Source organism: Oncorhynchus masou, chromosome 9 (genome assembly GCF_036934945.1).
Source record: "Oncorhynchus masou masou isolate Uvic2021 chromosome 9, UVic_Omas_1.1, whole genome shotgun sequence".
In the NCBI taxonomy this organism is placed as follows: Eukaryota; Metazoa; Chordata; class Actinopteri; order Salmoniformes; family Salmonidae; genus Oncorhynchus; species Oncorhynchus masou.
Window position 1 is genome coordinate 80801148 of NC_088220.1, and position 21902 is coordinate 80823049.

The 21902-nt window shown below is 46.2% G+C and overlaps 1 protein-coding gene across 1 annotated transcript in view; it reads right to left on the minus strand.

Moving 5' to 3' along the window:
- Positions 1-21902, minus strand: part of LOC135545103 (protein FAM168A-like) — a 48037-nt gene that overhangs the window by 592 nt on the left and 25543 nt on the right. The window contains 1 exon segment of the mRNA XM_064972743.1: positions 137-335. Within this exon segment, the coding sequence (XP_064828815.1) occupies positions 137-335 (199 nt within the window).

Below are 21902 nucleotides of genomic sequence, written 5' to 3' on the forward strand. Positions count from 1 at the left end.
GTGTGTGTGTGCGTGTATGCGCATGTGAGCTTACCAGTACATAAAGGTTCTACTGAGGGTAGACATTGAGGGAGTAGGGTGTGTGTGTTTGTTGAGATTAGGATTGTGTATTGGTGTGTGTGTAGAAGCTGTTGATGGTAGGAGCTGGTGGAGTAGGGTGTGTGTGCTCACCTGTGCATATAAGTTCTGCAGGTTCTGCATGCTCTGCTGTGGGTAGGCACTTCTGATGGGGTACATGGCTGTTTGGTAGGGGTTGGGGGAGGGGGAGTAGGGCGGGGGGGCTCCGTTCATCTGGGTGGGGGGCACTTTATATGGAGTACCCGCTGTGGTGTATCCTGCACACACACACACACACACACACACACACACACACACACACACACACACACACACACACACACACACACACACACACACACACACACACACACACACACACACACACACACACACACACACACACACACACACACACACACACACACACACACACACACACACACACACACACACACACACACACACACACAGAGACCAACATAAGTCTGACAGCCAAGACACATGCATCAGGGTAACACAGCCTTCCTCTCAGTCCTAATGAGATACCATAGCACAGTATTCATTTTGTGACTAAAAATATTTGTCAAACACAAATTTTCCAGTGGCAATTGAAGACACTACTACTGACGAAAAAGACCCAGAAAAAAACGATAGCTAAATGATTTTTTCTTCTTAATTTCTATTGACTAATAGTTTTGTCTCTATCTTGACTAAAATCTGATGATTATGTCTACCCCCACTACGTTCTCTTTATTTATATAGTGACGAGCGACATTTTACATTCATAATGTCTACCCCCGCTACGTTCTCTTTATTTATATAGTGACGAGCCACATTTTACATTCATAATGTCTACCCCCGCTACGTTCTCTTTATTTATATAGTGACGAGCCACATTTTACATTCATAATGTCTACCCCCGCTACGTTCTCTTTATTTATATAGTGACGAGACACATTTTACATTCATAATGTCTACCCCCGCTACGTTCTCTTTATTTATATAGTGACGAGACACATTTTACATTCATAAAGACGTTGTAAAACGAGGCGACTTGTGGACCAGAATGTTAACCATTTGTTCAGGATACGCCTTGTTCAGTCATGTTACCTCATTAGTAGCCATGGCTAACAACCTGGGCTGCATTCAGCAGGATGCAATGTTTTGGAATGATCAGATAGAAAAATGGTATGTCGAACAAACATGCCTCTCTGACATGTTGAATAAGAAATAACGTTGGCTCTATTCATGGTTTTCTATTTGCAACGTTCAAGAATGTTTTTCCAACTGAATGTAGCCATGGCAATGTTACCAGTAGTCTACTGAACGTAGCCATGGTAATATCACCAGTAGTCTACTGAACGTGGCCCTGGTAACATCACCAGTAGTCTACTGAACGTAGCCATGGTAACATCACCAGTAGTCTACTGAACGTAGCCATGGTAACATCACCAGTAGTCTACTGAACGTAGCCATGGTAACATCACCAGTAGTCTACTGAACGTGGCCCTGGTAATATCACCAGTAGTCTACTGAACGTAGCCATGGTAACATCACCAGTAGTCTACTGAACGTAGCCATGGTAACACCACCAGTAGTCTACTGAACGTAGCCATGGTAATATCACCAGTAGTCTACTGAACGTGGCCCTGGTAACATCACCAGTAGTCTACTGAACGTAGCCATGGTAACATCACCAGTAGTCTACTGAACGTAGCCATGGTAATATCACCAGTAGTCTACTGAACGTGGCCCTGGTAACATCACCAGTAGTCTACTGAACGTAGCCATGGTAACATCACCAGTAGTCTACTGAACATGGCCCTGGTAATATCACCAGTAGTCTACTGAACGTAGCCATGGTAACACCACTAGTAGTCTACTGAACGTAGCCATGGTAACACCACCAGTAGTCTACTGAACGTAGCCATGGTAACATCACCAGTAGTCTACTGAACGTAGCCATGGTAACATCACCAGTAGTCTACTGAACGTAGCCATGGTAACATCACCAGTAGCCTACTGAATGTAACCATGGTAACATCACCAGTAGTCTACTGAACGTAGCCATGGTAACATCACCAGTAGTCTCCTGAACGTAGCCATGGTAACATCACCAGTAGTCTACTGAACGTGGCCCTGGTAATATCACCAGTAGTCTACTGAACGTAGCCATGGTAACATCACCAGTAGTCTACTGAACGTATCCATGGTACTATCACCAGTAGTCTACTGAACGTGGCCCTGGTAATATCACCAGTAGTCTACTGAACGTATCCATGGTACTATCACCAGTAGTCTACTGAACGTAGCCATGGTAACATCACCAGTAGTCTACTGAACGTATCCATGGTACTATCACCAGTAGTCTACTGAACGTGGCCCTGGTAATATCACCAGTAGTCTACTGAACGTAGCCCTAGTAACATCACCAGTAGTCTACTGAACGTAGCCATGGTAACATCACCAGTAGTCTACTGAACATGGCCCTGGTAATATCACCAGTAGTCTACTGAACGTAGCCCTAGTAACATCACCAGTAGTCTACTGAACGTAGCCATGGTAACACCACCAGTAGTCTACTGAACGTAGCCCTAGTAACATCACCAGTAGTCTACTGAACGTAGCCATGGTAACACCACCAGTAGTCTACTGAACGTAGCCATGGTAACATCACCAGTAGTCTACTGAACGTAACCATGGTAACACCACCAGTAGTCTACTGAACGTAGCCATGGTAACATCACCAGTAGTCTACTGAACGTAACCATGGTAACACCACCAGTAGTCTACTGAACGTAGCCATGGTAACATCACCAGTAGTCTACTGAACGTAACCATGGTAACATCACCAGTAGTCTACTGAACGTAGCCATGGTAACATCACCAGTAGTCTACTGAACGTGGCCCTGGTAACATCACCAGTAGTCTACTGAACGTAGCCATGGTAACATCACCAGTAGAGCCTCATCACTAAAGTCTCCTCCTAGTGGTAGAGCCGCATCACTACAGTCTCCTCCTAGTGGTAGAGCCTCGTCATTACAGTATCCTAGTGGTAGAGCCTCATCACTACAGTCTCCTCCTAGTGGTAGAGCCGCATCACTACAGTCTCCTTGCGGTAGAACCTCATCACTACAGTCTCCTCCTAGTGGTAGAGCCTCATCACTACAGTCTCCTCCTAGTGGTAGAACCTCATCACTACAGTCTCCTTGTGGTAGAGCCTCATCACTACAGTCTCCTCCTGTGGTAGAACCTCATCACTACAGTCTCCTTGTGGTAGAGCCTCATCACTACAGTCTCCTCCTAGTGGTAGAACCTCATCACTACAGTCTCCTTGTGGTAGAACCTCATCACTACAGTCTCCTTGTGGTAGAGCCTCATCACTACAGTCTCCTCCTGTCTTTCCCCACACTGTGATGGGCCGTCTGTCCCCAACATGAGATGAGCTGTCTGTCCCCAACATGAGCATTGATGATTGATCTTACAGAGAGAAGACCGCAGAGAAGCAAGATTTAGACATTGCATATAATTTAACAGTTCCATTTCACGTCATGCTGTTGATATAATTTATGATAATTTACCGGTTTCTCGCAGTTACTTATCCCGGGAAACGGGAGTGGTTTTGGGCAGTAAATCTAGCTAACCGGGTTCCTGCCGTTCAACCCTACACTAAACCTTTGTGTAGTACTGACTTGTGTACTACTCTTATAGAACCAGCAGGGTGCGGCAGACTTGTAGTTTTATTTTACCTTTATTTTACTAGCCAAGTCAGTTAAGAACAAATTCTTATTTTCAATGATGGCCTAGGAACACTGGGTTAACTGCCTGTTCAGGGGCAGAACGACAGATTTGTACCTTGTCAGCTCGGGGATTTGAACTTGCAACCTTTTGGTTACTAGTCCAACGCTCTAACCTCTAGGCTGCCCCTACTCTGATAGAACCACCAGGGGGCAGCTAATAGAACCACCAGGGGCAGCTGACTACTCTACAACAGGGTTTACAACCTACAACATTTTTTCTAGCTTTCAAATAGGCACATTCTTCTCTTCTTCTCTCCCCTCCCCTCCCCTCCCCTCCCCTCCACTCCACTGGGTCCTTAGTGTACAAGAGAAAGTAGTGCACGGATTTCTATCAATATACGTGGTAAAATAATGGTCAATAAATAACTAAGGGGGAGGGGCCTATACAATCTGGTCTTTTCCCCAAATTATGTTCACTTAAAATGTTCCTGGTTTTGTTTTGTTTTTCACTCTCAAAATTACAATTGTTCATAGAGAATTTCAATGCTTAAATCTCATCAGAACAATTTTATTTTGGTCTGGAAGAAAACATTTAATTTTGTTTTATTTAACCTTTATTTAACTAGGCAAGTCAGTTAAGAAATGACGGCCTAGGAACACCGTCTGTAGCCAGTTGGTGTGAGTTGACAGATACTTCCCCAAAAACCTTAATTGAACGTTTACTGCAAAGTTATTGTCCCTGCACATTCCTCACTCACTAGATGTGCAATTAAAGGGCTCCCGGGTGGCGCAGCATCTCAGTGCAAGAGGCATCACTGCAGTCCCTGGTTTGAATCCAGGCTGTGTCACATCTGGCCGTGATTGGGAGTCCCATAAGGTGGCCCAGCGTTGTCCGAGTTTGCCTGGGGCAGGCTGTCAATGAAAATAATATTTTTTTCTTAACTGACTTGCCTCGTTAATACTAGATGAAATACAAAAAATAGACAAACACACACAGACAGCCAGGGGCAATATTGCTGGAAATTAATTGGCAGATATTGTGTTAGGTTTGGCTTTAGTGGCTAACCAGGGGTGGGATAATGTCAATGCTGCATAAATTAGATATAAACTGTGAGCTTGCATTGTCTGATACTTACGAGATTTGTTTATGACAGTTTTCAGTTTTCAGTAATGTGTTTTCAGAATTGTTTGGCGAGCTACTCATATGTTGGCTCTGAGTTACTGGTAGCTCTGAGTTACTGGTAGCTCTGAGTTACTACTGGTAGCTCTGAGTTACTACTGGTAGCTCTGAGTTACTACTGGTAGCTCTGAGTTACTACTGGTAGCTCTGAATTACTGGTAGCTCTGAATTACTGGTAGCTCTGAGTTACTACTGGTAGCTCTGAGTTACTACTGGTAGCTCTGAGTTACTACTGGTAGCTCTGAGTTACTACTGGTAGCTCCCAATGAACCTGTTGGAAACCCCTGATCTACAGTTGAAGTCAGAAGTTTACATACACTTAGGTTGGAGTCTTAAAACTAGTTATTCAACTACTCCACACATTTCTTGTTAACAAACTATAGTTTTGGCAAGTCGGTTAGGACATCTACTCCACACAAGAAATTATACCAACAATTGTTTACAGACAGATTATTTAATTAATAATTCACTGTATCACAATTCCAGTGGGTCAGACGTTTACATACACTAAGTTGACTGTGCCTTTAAAGAGCTTGGAAAATTCCAGAAAATGATGTCATGGCTTTAGAAGCTTCTGATAGGCTAATTGACATAATTTGAGTCAATTGGAGGTGTACCTGTGGATGTATTTCAAGGCCTACCTTCAAACTCAGTGCCTCTTTGCTTGACAAAATCAAAAGAAATCAGCCAAGACCCCAGAAAAAACATTGTGGACCTCCACAAGTCTGGTTCATCCTTGGGAGCAATTTCCAAATGCCTGAAGGTACCACATTCATCTGTACAAACAATATTACGCAAGTACAAACACCATGGGACCACGCAGCCGTCATACCTCTCAGGAAGGAGACGCGTTCTGTGTCCTTGAGATGAACGTACTTTGGTGTGAAAATGGCAAGTCAATCCCAGAACAACAGCAAAGGACCTTGTGAAGATGCTGGAGGAAACAGGTACAAAACTATCTATATCCACAGTAAAATGAGTCCTATATCGTCATAACCTGAAAGGCCGCTCAGCAAGGAAGAAGCCACTGCTCCAAAACTGCCATAAAAAAGCCAGACTACGGTTTGCAACTGCACATGGGGACAAAGATCATACTTTTTGGAGAAATGTCCTCTGGTTTGAAGAAACAAAAATAGAACTGTTTGGCCATAATGACCATTGTTATGTTTGGAGGAAAAAGGGGGAGCCTTGCAAGCCGAAGAACACCATCCCAACCGTGAAGCACAGGGGTGGTAGCATCTAGTTGTGGGGGTGCTTTGCTGCAGGAGTGACTGGTGCACTACACATTATGAGGAAGGAAAATTACGTGGATATATTGAAGTAACATCTCAAGACATCAGTCAGGAAGTTAACACTTGGTCGCAAATGGGTCTTCCAAATGGACAATGACCCCAAGCATACTTCCTAAGTTGTGGCAAAATGGCTTAAAGGACAACAAAGTCAAGGTATTGGAGTGGCCATCACAAAGCCTTGACCTCAATCCTATAGAAAACTTGTGGGCAGAACTGAAAAAGCGTGTGCGAGCAAGGAGGCCTACAAACCTGACTCAGTTACACCAGCTCTGTCAGGAGGAATGGGCCAAAATTCACCCATCTTATTGTGGGAAGCTTGTGGAAGGCTACCCGAAACGTTTGACTCAAGTTAAACAATTTAAAGGCAGTGCTACCAAATACTAATTGAGTGTATGTAAACTTCTGACCCACTGGGAATGTGATGAAAGAAATAAAAGCTGAAATAAATAATTTGCTCTACCATTATTCTGACATTTTTACATTCTTAAAATAAAGTGCCGATCCTAACTGACCTAAGATAGGGGATTTTTATTAGGATTAATTGTCAGGAATTGTGAAAAACTGAGTTTAAATGTATTTGGCTAAGGTGTATGTAAACTTCCGACTTAAAATGTATACCTTTGTGTAGTACTCTGTTAAAACCACCAGGGGGCAGATGAAGGTCATACAGTAAAGTGCTGCTCTGCTTAGAGGCTTCTAGAATACAAGCCAAGGACACAGGAACAAAGAGAGAGATGCTGAGGAGCTCCAGTATGCATCACCATCAACCAGCTCTGAACGGCAGCATCAGCGTACAGCCGATACCAAACTATAGTGTCCAGTCTGAAGGCCATGGGTGAATGAATAGTATGTGGATAATGTATTTAATCACGACGCTGCTCTCTGAAATTGACCTGCGTCGTCTATTCAGAACGTTGAGGTCTAGTGCTGAAAACATGAAGTCCTCATGTAACCCACCAGTGAATCACTGGGGCCAGAAAGTGGAGACGAGACAAGGTTACGTTAGCTTTAGATTCACGAGGGGCCGCAGTTGCTTGTGTGTCTGAGCGTACCTGCATCCACACCTCCCCCACACACATTGAGAGCCAATGTGTTTAAGATTCCCACTTCTTGACAGGGGACAGACATTTTTACACTTTAGAATTAATTTTGGGCAACTCTACACACTCTGCCATGGGGCGAGGAGAACAATTTTGCCATTTTATAACTAATTTCCTGCAATTTTACACATTTGAAATAGGATGGAGAGAAATGTTTGCAGTTTTAAATATGACATCTGAGTGAGACTGACTAACAAAATCAATGAGGAACCATCGGCAGGTAATTCGACCATGATTACTAAGTTTAGAGATCCTGGTAGCTAGACTAACTTACCAATCAAATATGTTTGCTGACATCGGCTAATTGAGTAACTATCAGTGACTGACATGAGAGAAAAAATGCTAACGCACAACCAAATACTCTACTATACTAACTTGCAACAGTAAATTGAGACCCAAACTGAGCAGATTGACAGCTCCAACAGTAACTCTACCTCCTAGAGCTAGCTGACAGCTCCAACAGTAACTCTACCTAATAGATCTAGCTGACAGATCCAACAGTAACTATACCTCCTAGAGTTAGCTGACAGCTCCAACAGTAACTATACCTAATAGAGCTAGCTGACAGCTCCAACAGTAACTATACCTAATAGAGCAAGCTGACAGCTCCAACAGTAACTATACCTCCGAGAGCTAGCTGACAGCTCCAACAGTAACTATACCTCCTAGAGCTAGCTGACAGCTCCAACAGTAACTATACCTAATAGAGCTAGCTGACAGCTCCAACAGTAACTATACCTCCTAGAGCTAGCTGACAGCTCCAACAGTAACTATACCTCCTAGAGCTAGCTGACAGCTCCAACAGTAACCATACCTCCTAGAGCTAGCTGACAGCTCCAACAGTAACTATACCTCCTAGAGCTAGCTGACAGCTCCAACAGTAACTATACCTCCTAGAGCTAGCTGACAGCTCCAACAGTAACTATACCTCCTAGAGCTAGCTGACAGCTCCAACAGTAACTATACCTCCTAGAGCTAGCTGACAGCTCCAACAGTAACTAAACCTACTAGAGCTAGCTGACAGCTCCAACAGTAACTAAACCTACTAGAGCTAGCTGACAGCTCCAACAGTAACTCTACCTACTAGAGCTAGCTGACAGCTCCAACAGTAACTCTACCTAATAGAGCTAGCTGACAGCTCCAACAGTAACTCTACCTAAGAGCTAGCAGACAGCTCCAACAGTAACTATACCTCATAGAGCTAGCTGACAGCTCCAGCAGTAACCCTACCTACTAGAGGTAGCTGACAGCTCCAGCAGTAACACTACCTATGAGAGCTAGCTGACAGCTCCAGCAGTGACCCTACCTCCTAGTGCTAGCTGACAGCTCCAATAGTAACTATACCTCCTAGAGCTAGCTGACAGCTCCAACAGTAACCATACCTCCTAGAGCTAGCTGACAGCTCCAACAGTAACTATACCTCCTAGAGCTAGCTGACAGCTCCAACAGTAACTATACCTCCTAGAGCTAGCTGACAGCTCCAACAGTAACTATACCTCCTAGAGCTAGCTGACATCTCCAACAGTAACTCTACCTACTAGAGCTAGCTGACAGCTCCAACAGTAACTATACCTCCTAGAGCTAGCTGACAGCTCCAACCCTAACTATACCTCCTAGAGCTAGCTGACAGCTCCAACAGTAACTATACCTCCTAGAGCTAGCTGACAGTTCCAGCAGAAACCCTACCTACTAGAGCTAGCTGACAGCTCCAGCAGTAACCTTACCTATGAGAGCTAGCTGACAGCTCCAGCAGTGACCCTACCTCCTAGAGCTAGCTGACAGCTCCAACAGTAACTCTACTTCCTAGAGCTAGCTGACAGCTCCAACAGTAATTCTACCTACTAGAGCTAGCTGACAGCTCCAGCAGTAACCCTATCTAATAGAGCTAACTGACAGCTCCAACAGTAAGTCTACCTACTAGAGCTAGCTGACAGCTCCAAAAGTAACTATACTTCCTAGAGCTAGCTGACAGCTCCAACAGTAACTCTACCTACTAGAGCTAGCTGACAGCTCCAACAGTAACTATACCTCCTAGAGCAAGCTGACAGCTCCAACAGTAACTATACCTCCTAGAGCTAGCTGACAGCTCCAACAGGAACTATACCTACTAGAGCTAGCTGACAGCTACAACAGTAACTATACCTCCTAGAGCTAGCTGACAGCTCCAACAGTAACTCTACCTACTAGAGCTAGCTGACAGCTCCAACAGTAACTAAACCTACTAGAGCTAGCTGACAGCTCCAACAGTAACTAAACCTACTAGAGCTAGCTGACAGCTCCAACAGTAACTCTACCTACTAGAGCTAGCTGACAGCTCCAACAGTAACTATACCTCCTAGAGCTAGCTGACAGCTCCAACAGTAACTATACCTCCTAGAGCTAGCTGACAGCTACAACAGTAACTATACCTCCTAGAGCTAGCTGACAGCTCCAGCAGTAACCCTACCTACTAGAGCTAGCTGACAGCTCCAGCAGTAACCCTACCTATGAGAGCTAGCTGACAGCTCCAGCAGTGACCCTACCTCCTAGAGCTAGCTGACAGCTCCAACAGTAACTCTACTTCCTAGAGCTAGCTGACAGCTCCAACAGTAATTCTACCTACTAGAGCTAGCTGACAGCTCCAGCAGTAACCCTATCTAATAGAGCTAGCTGACAGCTCCAACAGTAAATCTACCTACTAGAGCTAGCTGACAGCTCCAAAAGTAACTATACTTCCTAGAGCTAGCTGACAGCTCCAACAGTAACTCTACTTCCTAGATCTAGCTGACAGCTCCAACAGTAATTCTACCTACTAGAGCTAGCTGACAGCTCCAGCAGTAACCCTATCTAATAGAGCTAACTGACAGCTCCAACAGTAAGTCTACCTACTAGAGCTAGCTGACAGCTCCAAAAGTAACTATACTTCCTAGAGCTAGCTGACAGCTCCAACAGTAACTCTACCTACTAGAGCTAGCTGACAGCTCCAACAGTAACTATACCTCCTAGAGCAAGCTGACAGCTCCAACAGTAACTATACCTCCTAGAGCTAGCTGACAGCTCCAACAGGAACTAAACCTACTAGAGCTAGCTGACAGCTACAACAGTAACTATACCTCCTAGAGCTAGCTGACAGCTCCAACAGTAACTCTACCTACTAGAGCTAGCTGACAGCTCCAACAGTAACTAAACCTACTAGAGCTAGCTGACAGCTCCAACAGTAACTAAACCTACTAGAGCTAGCTGACAGCTCCAACAGTAACTCTACCTACTAGAGCTAGCTGACAGCTCCAACAGTAACTCTACCTACTAGAGCTAGCTGACAGCTCCAACAGTAACTATACCTCCTAGAGCTAGCTGACAGCTCCAACAGTAACTATACCTCCTAGAGCTAGCTGACAGCTCCAACAGTAACTATACCTCCTAGAGCTAGCTGACAGCTCCAACAGTAACTATACTTCCTAGAGCTAGCTGACAGCTACAACAGTAACTATACCTCCTAGAGCTAGCTGACAGCTCCAACAGTAACTATACCTCCTAGAGCTAGCTGACAGCTCCAACAGTAACTATACCTCCTAGAGCTAGCTGACAGCTCTAACAGTAACTAAACCTACTAGAGCTAGCTGACAGCTCCAACAGTAACTAAACCTACTAGAGCTAGCTGACAGCTCCAACAGTAACTCTACCTACTAGAGCTAGCTGACAGCTCCAACAGTAACTCTACCTACTAGAGCTAGCTGACAGCTCCAACAGTAACTCTACCTACTAGAGCTAGCTGACAGCTCCAACAGTAACTATACCTCCTAGAGCTAGCTGACAGCTCCAACAGTAACTATACCTCCTAGAGCTAGCTGACAGCTCCAACAGTAACTATACCTCCTAGAGCTAGCTGACAGCTCCAACAGTAACTATACTTCCTAGAGCTAGCTGACAGCTACAACAGTAACTATACCTAAGAGCTAGCAGACAGCTCCAACAGTAACTCTACCTACTAGAGCTAGCTGACAGCTCCAACAGTAACTATACCTCCTAGAGCTAGCTGACAGCTCCAGCAGTAACCCTACCTACTAGAGGTAGCTGACAGCTCCAGCAGTAACACTACCTATGAGAGCTAGCTGACAGCTCCAGCAGTGACCCTACCTCCTAGTGCTAGCTGACAGCTCCAATAGTAACTATACCTCCTAGAGCTAGCTGACAGCTCCAACAGTAACCATACCTCCTAGAGCTAGCTGACAGCTCCAACAGTAACTATACCTCCTAGAGCTAGCTGACAGCTCCAACAGTAACTATACCACCTAGAGCTAGCTGACAGCTCCAACAGTAACTATACCTCCTAGAGCTAGCTGACAGCTCCAACAGTAACTCTACCTACTAGAGCTAGCTGACAGCTCCAACAGTAACTATACCTCCTAGAGCTAGCTGACAGCTCCAACCCTAACTATACCTCCTAGAGCTAGCTGACAGCTCCAACAGTAACTCTACCTACTAGAGCTAGCTGACAGCTCCAACAGTAACTAAACCTACTAGAGCTAGCTGACAGCTCCAACAGTAACTCTACCTACTAGAGCTAGCTGACAGCTCCAACAGTAACTCTACCTAATAGAGCTAGCTGACAGCTCCAACAGTAACTCTACCTAAGAGCTAGCAGACAGCTCCAACAGTAACTCTACCTACTAGAGCTAGCTGACAGCTCCAACAGTAACTATACCTCCTAGAGCTAGCTGACAGCTCCAGCAGTAACCCTACCTACTAGAGGTAGCTGACAGCTCCAGCAGTAACACTACCTATGAGAGCTAGCTGACAGCTCCAGCAGTAACCCTACCTACTAGAGGTAGCTGACAGCTCCAGCAGTAACACTACCTATGAGAGCTAGCTGACAGCTCCAACAGTAACCATACCTCCTAGAGCTAGCTGACAGCTCCAACAGTAACTATACCTCCTAGAGCTAGCTGACAGCTCCAACAGTAACTATACCACCTAGAGCTAGCTGACAGCTCCAACAGTAACTATACCTCCTAGAGCTAGCTGACAGCTCCAACAGTAACTCTACCTACTAGAGCTAGCTGACAGCTCCAACAGTAACTATACCTCCTAGAGCTAGCTGACAGCTCCAACCCTAACTATACCTCCTAGAGCTAGCTGACAGCTCCAACAGTAACTCTACCTACTAGAGCTAGCTGACAGCTCCAACAGTAACTATACCTCCTAGAGCTAGCTGACAGCTCCAACCCTAACTATACCTCCTAGAGCTAGCTGACAGCTCCAACAGTAACTCTACCTAATAGAGCTAGCTGACAGCTCCAACAGTAACTCTACCTAAGAGCTAGCAGACAGCTCCAACAGTAACCTTACCTATGAGAGCTAGCTGACAGCTCCAGCAGTGACCCTACCTCCTAGAGCTAGCTGACAGCTCCAGCAGTAACCCTACCTACTAGAGGTAGCTGACAGCTCCAGCAGTAACACTACCTATGAGAGCTAGCTGACAGCTCCAGCAGTAACCCTACCTACTAGAGGTAGCTGACAGCTCCAGCAGTAACACTACCTATGAGAGCTAGCTGACAGCTCCAACAGTAACCATACCTCCTAGAGCTAGCTGACAGCTCCAACATTAACTCTACCTCCTAGAGCTAGCTGACAGCTCCAACAGTAAATATACCTCCTAGAGCAAGCTGACAGCTCCAACAGTAACTATACCTCCTAGAGCTAGCTGACAGCTCCAACAGGAACTAAACCTACTAGAGCTAGCTGACAGCTCCAACAGTAACTATACCTCCTAGAGCTAGCTGACAGCTCTAACAGTAACTAAACCTACTAGAGCTAGCTGACAGCTCCAACAGTAACTAAACCTACTAGAGCTAGCTGACAGCTCCAACAGTAACTCTACCTACTAGAGCTAGCTGACAGCTCCAACAGTAACTCTACCTACTAGAGCTAGCTGACAGCTCCAACAGTAACTCTACCTAAGAGCTAGCAGACAGCTCCAACAGTAACTCTACCTACTAGAGCTAGCTGACAGCTCCAACAGTAACTATACCTCCTAGAGCTAGCTGACAGCTCCAGCAGTAACCCTACCTACTAGAGGTAGCTGACAGCTCCAGCAGTAACACTACCTATGAGAGCTAGCTGACAGCTCCAGCAGTGACCCTACCTCCTAGTGCTAGCTGACAGCTCCAATAGTAACTATACCTCCTAGAGCTAGCTGACAGCTCCAACAGTAACCATACCTCCTAGAGCTAGCTGACAGCTCCAACAGTAACTATACCTCCTAGAGCTAGCTGACAGCTCCAACAGTAACTATACCACCTAGAGCTAGCTGACAGCTCCAACAGTAACTCTACCTACTAGAGCTAGCTGACAGCTCCAACAGTAACTATACCTCCTAGAGCTAGCTGACAGCTCCAACCCTAACTATACCTCCTAGAGCTAGCTGACAGCTCCAACAGTAACTCTACCTACTAGAGCTAGCTGACAGCTCCAACAGTAACTATACCTCCTAGAGCTAGCTGACAGCTCCAACCCTAACTATACCTCCTAGAGCTAGCTGACAGCTCCAACAGTAACTATACCTCCTAGAGCTAGCTGACAGTTCCAGCAGAAACCCTACCTACTAGAGCTAGCTGACAGCTCCAGCAGTAACCTTACCTATGAGAGCTAGCTGACAGCTCCAACAGTAACTAAACCTACTAGAGCTAGCTGACAGCTCCAACAGTAACTAAACCTACTAGAGCTAGCTGACAGCTCCAACAGTAACTCTACCTACTAGAGCTAGCTGACAGCTCCAACAGTAACTCTACCTACTAGAGCTAGCTGACAGCTCCAACAGTAACTATACCTCCTAGAGCTAGCTGACAGCTCCAACAGTAACTATACCTCCTAGAGCTAGCTGACAGCTCCAACAGTAACTATACCTCCTAGAGCTAGCTGACAGCTCCAACAGTAACTATACTTCCTAGAGCTAGCTGACAGCTCCAACAGTAACTCTACCTAAGAGCTAGCAGACAGCTCCAACAGTAACTCTACCTACTAGAGCTAGCTGACAGCTCCAACAGTAACTATACCTCCTAGAGCTAGCTGACAGCTCCAGCAGTAACCCTACCTACTAGAGGTAGCTGACAGCTCCAGCAGTAACACTACCTATGAGAGCTAGCTGACAGCTCCAGCAGTGACCCTACCTCCTAGTGCTAGCTGACAGCTCCAATAGTAACTATACCTCCTAGAGCTAGCTGACAGCTCCAACAGTAACCATACCTCCTAGAGCTAGCTGACAGCTCCAACAGTAACTATACCTCCTAGAGCTAGCTGACAGCTCCAACAGTAACTATACCACCTAGAGCTAGCTGACAGCTCCAACAGTAACTATACCTCCTAGAGCTAGCTGACAGCTCCAACAGTAACTCTACCTACTAGAGCTAGCTGACAGCTCCAACAGTAACTATACCTCCTAGAGCTAGCTGACAGCTCCAACCCTAACTATACCTCCTAGAGCTAGCTGACAGCTCCAACAGTAACTCTACCTACTAGAGCTAGCTGACAGCTCCAACAGTAACTATACCTCCTAGAGCTAGCTGACAGCTCCAACCCTAACTATACCTCCTAGAGCTAGCTGACAGCTCCAACAGTAACTATACCTCCTAGAGCTAGCTGACAGTTCCAGCAGAAACCCTACCTACTAGAGCTAGCTGACAGCTCCAGCAGTAACCTTACCTATGAGAGCTAGCTGACAGCTCCAGCAGTGACCCTACCTCCTAGAGCTAGCTGACATCTCCAACAGTAACTCTACTTCCTAGAGCTAGCTGACAGCTCCAACAGTAATTCTACCTACTAGAGCTAGCTGACAGCTCCAGCAGTAACCCTATCTAATAGAGCTAGCTGACAGCTCCAACAGTAAATCTACCTACTAGAGCTAGCTGACAGCTCCAAAAGTAACTATACTTCCTAGAGCTAGCTGACAGCTCCAACATTAACTCTACCTACTAGAGCTAGCTGACAGCTCCAACAGTAAATATACCTCCTAGAGCAAGCTGACAGCTCCAACAGTAACTATACCTCCTAGAGCTAGCTGACAGCTCCAACAGGAACTAAACCTACTAGAGCTAGCTGACAGCTCCAACAGTAACTATACCTCCTAGAGCTAGCTGACAGCTCCAACCCTAACTATACCTCCTAGAGCTAGCTGACAGCTCCAACAGTAACTATACCTCCTAGAGCTAGCTGACAGTTCCAGCAGAAACCCTACCTACTAGAGCTAGCTGACAGCTCCAGCAGTAACCTTACCTATGAGAGCTAGCTGACAGCTCCAGCAGTGACCCTACCTCCTAGAGCTAGCTGACAGCTCCAACAGTAACTCTACTTCCTAGAGCTAGCTGACAGCTCCAACAGTAATTCTACCTACTAGAGCTAGCTGACAGCTCCAGCAGTAACCCTATCTAATAGAGCTAGCTGACAGCTCCAACAGTAAATCTACCTACTAGAGCTAGCTGACAGCTCCAAAAGTAACTATACTTCCTAGAGCTAGCTGACAGCTCCAACAGTAACTCTACCTACTAGAGCTAGCTGACAGCTCCAACAGTAAATATACCTCCTAGAGCAAGCTGACAGCTCCAACAGTAACTATACCTCCTAGAGCTAGCTGACAGCTCCAACAGGAACTAAACCTACTTGAGCTAGCTGACAGCTCCAACAGTAACTCTACCTACTAGAGCTAGCTGACAGCTCCAACAGTAACTATACCTCCTAGAGCTAGCTGACAGCTCCAACAGTAACTATACCTCCTAGAGCTAGCTGACAGCTACAACAGTAACTATACCTCCTAGAGCTAGCTGACAGCTCCAACAGTAACTCTACCTACTAGAGCTAGCTGACAGCTCCAACAGTAACTAGACCTCCTAGAGCTAGCTGAAAGCTCCAACCCTAACTATACCTCCTAGAGCTAGCTGACAGCTCCAACAGTAACTATACCTCCTAGAGCTAGCTGACAGCTCCAGCAGTAACCCTACCTATGAGAGCTAGCTGACAGCTACAGCAGTGACCCTACCTCCTAGAGCTAGCTGACAGCTCCAACAGTAACTCTACTTCCTAGAGCTAGCTGACAGCTCCAACAGTAATTCTACCTACCAGAGCTAGCTGACAGCTCCAGCAGTAACCCTATCTAATAGAGCTAGCTGACAGCTCCAACAGTAACTCTACCTACTAGAGCTAGCTGACAGCTCCAACAGTAACTATACTTCCTAGAGCTAGCTGACAGCTCCATTAGTAACTCTACCTACTAGAGCTAGCTGACAGCTCCAACAGTAACTATACCTCCTAGAGCTAGCTGACAGCTCCAACAGTAACTATACCTCCTAGAGCTAGCTGACAGCTCCAACAGTAACTAAACCTCCTAGAGCTAGCTGACAGCTCCAACAGTAACTCTACCTACTAGAGCTAGCTGACAGCTCCAACAGTAACTCTACCAAATATAGCTAGCTGACAGCTCCAACAGTAACTCTACCTAAGAGCTAGCAGACAGCTCCAACAGTAACTCTACCTACTAGAGCTAGCTGACAGCTCCAACAGTAACTATACCTCCTAGAGCTAGCTGACAGCTCCAGCAGTAACCCTACCTACTAGAGCTAGCTGACAGCTCCAGCAGGAACACTACCTATGAGAGCTAGCTGACAGCTCCAGCAGTGACCCTACCTCCTAGTGCTAGCTGACAGCTCCAACAGTAACTATACCTCCTAGAGCTAGCTGACAGCGCCAACAGTAACCATACCTCCTAGAGCTAGCTGACAGCTCCAACAGTAACTATACCTCCTAGAGCTAGCTGACAGCTCCAACAGTAACTATACCTCCTAGAGCTAGCTGACAGCTCCAACAGTAACTATATCTCCTAGAGCTAGCTGACAGCTCCAACCCTAACTATACCCCCTAGAGCTAGCTGACAGCTCCAACAGTAACTATACCTCCTAGAGCTAGCTGACAGCTCCAGCAGTAACCCTACCTACTAGAGCTAGCTGACAGCTCCAGCAGTAACCCTACCTATGAGAGCTAGCTGACAGCTCCAGCAGTGACCCTACCTCCTAGAGCTAGCTGACAGCTCCAACAGTAACTCTACTTCCTAGAGCTAGCTGACAGCTCCAACAGTAATTCTACCTACTAGAGCTAGCTGACAGCTCCAGCAGTAACCCTATCTAATAGAGCTAGCTGACAGCTCCAACAGTAAATCTACCTACTAGAGCTAGCTGACAGCTCCAAAAGTAACTATACTTCCTAGAGCTAGCTGACAGCTCCAACAGTAACTCTACCTACTAGAGCTAGCTGACAGCTCCAACAGTAACTATACCTCCTAGAGCAAGCTGACAGCTCCAACAGTAACTATACCTCCTAGAGCTAGCTGACAGTTCCAACAGGAACTAAACCTACTAGAGCTAGCTGACAGCTCCAACAGTAACTCTACCTACTAGAGCTAGCTGACAGCTCCAACAGTAACTATACCTCCTAGAGCTAGCTGACAGCTACAACCCTAACTATACCTCCTAGAGCTAGCTGACAGCTCCAACAGTAACTATACCTCCTAGAGCTAGCTGACAGCTCCAACAGTAACTATACCTCCTAGAGCTAGCTGACAGCTACAACAGTAACTATACCTCCTAGAGCTAGCTGACAGCTCCAACAGTAACTATACCTCCTAGAGCTAGCTGACAGCTCCAACAGTAACTATACCTCCTAGAGCTAGCTGACAGCTCCAACATTAACTAAACCTACTAGAGCTAGCTGACAGCTCCAACAGTAACTAAACCTACTAGAGCTAGCTGACAGCTCCAACAGTAACTCTACCTACTAGAGCTAGCTGACAGCTCCAACAGTAACTCTACCTAATAGAGCTAGCTGACAGCTCCAACAGTAACTCTACCTAAGAGCTAGCAGACAGCTCCAACAGTAACTCTACCTACTAGAGCTAGCTGACAGCTCCAACAGTAACTATACCTCCTAGAGCTAGCTGACAGCTCCAACAGTAACCCTACCTACTAGAGGTAGCTGACAGCTCCAGCAGTAACACTACCTATGAGAGCTAGCTGACAGCTCCAGCAGTGACCCTACCTCCTAGTGCTAGCTGACAGCTCCAATAGTAACTATACCTCCTAGAGCTAGCTGACAGCTCCAACAGTAACCATACCTCCTAGAGCTAGCTGACAGCTCCAACAGTAACTATACCTCCTAGAGCTAGCTGACAGCTCCAACAGTAACTATACCTCCTAGAGCTAGCTGACAGCTCCAACAGTAACTATACCTCCTAGAGCTAGCTGACAGCTCCAACAGTAACTCTACCTACTAGAGCTAGCTGACAGCTCCAACAGTAACTATACCTCCTAGAGCTAGCTGACAGCTCCAACCCTAACTATACCTCCTAGAGCTAGCTGACAGCTCCAACAGTAACTATACCTCCTAGAGCTAGCTGACAGTTCCAGCAGAAACCCTACCTACTAGAGCTAGCTGACAGCTCCAGCAGTAACCTTACCTATGAGAGCTAGCTGACAGCTCCAGCAGTGACCCTACCTCCTAGAGCTAGCTGACAGCTCCAACAGTAACTCTACTTCCTAGAGCTAGCTGACAGCTCCAACAGTAATTCTACCTACTAGAGCTAGCTGACAGCTCCAGCAGTAACCCTATCTAATAGAGCTAGCTGACAGCTCCAACAGTAAATCTACCTACTAGAGCTAGCTGACAGCTCCAAAAGTAACTATACTTCCTAGAGCTAGCTGACAGCTCCAACAGTAACTCTACCTACTAGAGCTAGCTGACAGCTCCAACAGTAAATATACCTCCTAGAGCAAGCTGACAGCTCCAACAGTAACTATACCTCCTAGAGCTAGCTGACAGCTCCAACAGGAACTAAACCTACTTGAGCTAGCTGACAGCTCCAACAGTAACTCTACCTACTAGAGCTAGCTGACAGCTCCAACAGTAACTATACCTCCTAGAGCTAGCTGACAGCTCCAACAGTAACTATACCTCCTAGAGCTAGCTGACAGCTACAACAGTAACTATACCTCCTAGAGCTAGCTGACAGCTCCAACCCTAACTATACCTCCTAGAGCTAGCTGACAGCTCCAACAGTAACTATACCTCCTAGAGCTAGCTGACAGTTCCAGCAGAAACCCTACCTACTAGAGCTAGCTGACAGCTCCAGCAGTAACCTTACCTATGAGAGCTAGCTGACAGCTCCAGCAGTGACCCTACCTCCTAGAGCTAGCTGACAGCTCCAACAGTAACTCTACTTCCTAGAGCTAGCTGACAGCTCCAACAGTAATTCTACCTACTAGAGCTAGCTGACAGCTCCAGCAGTAACCCTATCTAATAGAGCTAGCTGACAGCTCCAACAGTAAATCTACCTACTAGAGCTAGCTGACAGCTCCAAAAGTAACTATACTTCCTAGAGCTAGCTGACAGCTCCAACAGTAACTCTACCTACTAGAGCTAGCTGACAGCTCCAACAGTAAATATACCTCCTAGAGCAAGCTGACAGCTCCAACAGTAACTATACCTCCTAGAGCTAGCTGACAGCTCCAACAGGAACTAAACCTACTTGAGCTAGCTGACAGCTCCAACAGTAACTCTACCTACTAGAGCTAGCTGACAGCTCCAACAGTAACTATACCTCCTAGAGCTAGCTGACAGCTCCAACAGTAACTATACCTCCTAGAGCTAGCTGACAGCTACAACAGTAACTATACCTCCTAGAGCTAGCTGACAGCTCCAACAGTAACTAGACCTCCTAGAGCTAGCTGAAAGCTCCAACCCTAACTATACCTCCTAGAGCTAGCTGACAGCTCCAACAGTAACTATACCTCCTAGAGCTAGCTGACAGCTCCAGCAGTAACCCTACCTATGAGAGCTAGCTGACAGCTACAGCAGTGACCCTACCTCCTAGAGCTAGCTGACAGCTCCAACAGTAACTCTACTTCCTAGAGCTAGCTGACAGCTCCAACAGTAATTCTACCTACCAGAGCTAGCTGACAGCTCCAGCAGTAACTATACCTCCTAGAGCTAGCTGACAGCTCCAACAGTAACCCTACCTACTAGAGGTAGCTGACAGCTCCAGCAGTAACACTACCTATGAGAGCTAGCTGACAGCTCCAGCAGTGACCCTACCTCCTAGTGCTAGCTGACAGCTCCAATAGTAACTATACCTCCTAGAGCTAGCTGACAGCTCCAACAGTAACCATACCTCCTAGAGCTAGCTGACAGCTCCAACAGTAACTATACCTCCTAGAGCTAGCTGACAGCTCCAACAGTAACTATACCTCCTATAGCTAGCTGACAGCTCCAACAGTAACTATACCTCCTAGAGCTAGCTGACAGCTCCAACAGTAACTCTACCTACTAGAGCTAGCTGACAGCTCCAACAGTAACTATACCTCCTAGAGCTAGCTGACAGCTCCAACCCTAACTATACCTCCTAGAGCTAGCTGACAGCTCCAACAGTAACTATACCTCCTAGAGCTAGCTGACAGTTCCAGCAGAAACCCTACCTACTAGAGCTAGCTGACAGCTCCAGCAGTAACCTTACCTATGAGAGCTAGCTGACAGCTCCAGCAGTGACCCTACTTCCTAGAGCTAGCTGACAGCTCCAACAGTAACTCTACTTCCTAGAGCTAGCTGACAGCTCCAACAGTAATTCTACCTACTAGAGCTAGCTGACAGCTCCAGCAGTAACCCTATCTAATAGAGCTAGCTGACAGCTCCAACAGTAAATCTACCTACTAGAGCTAGCTGACAGCTCCAAAAGTAACTGTACTTCCTAGAGCTAGCTGACAGCTCCAACATTAACTCTACCTACTAGAGCTAGCTGACAGCTCCAACAGTAAATATACCTCCTAGAGCAAGCTGACAGCTCCAACAGTAACTATACCTCCTAGAGCTAGCTGACAGCTCCAACAGGAACTAAACCTACTAGAGCTAGCTGACAGCTCCAACAGTAACTATACCGCCTAGAGCTAGCTGACAGCTCCAACCCTAACTATACCTCCTAGAGCTAGCTGACAGCTCCAACAGTAACTATACCTCCTAGAGCTCGCTGACAGTTCCAGCAGAAACCCTACCTACTAGAGCTAGCTGACAGCTCCAGCAGTAACCTTACCTATGAGAGCTAGCTGACAGCTCCAGCAGTGACCCTACCTCCTAGAGCTAGCTGACAGCTCCAACAGTAACTCTACTTCCTAGAGCTAGCTGACAGCTCCAACAGTAATTCTACCTACTAGAGCTAGCTGACAGCTCCAGCAGTAACCCTATCTAATAGAGCTAGCTGACAGCTCCAACAGTAAATCTACCTACTAGAGCTAGCTGACAGCTCCAAAAGTAACTATACTTCCTAGAGCTAGCTGACAGCTCCAACAGTAACTCTACCTACTAGAGCTAGCTGACAGCTCCAACAGTAAATATACCTCCTAGAGCAAGCTGACAGCTCCAACAGTAACTATACCTCCTAGAGCTAGCTGACAGCTCCAACAGGAACTAAACCTACTTGAGCTAGCTGACAGCTCCAACAGTAACTCTACCTACTAGAGCTAGC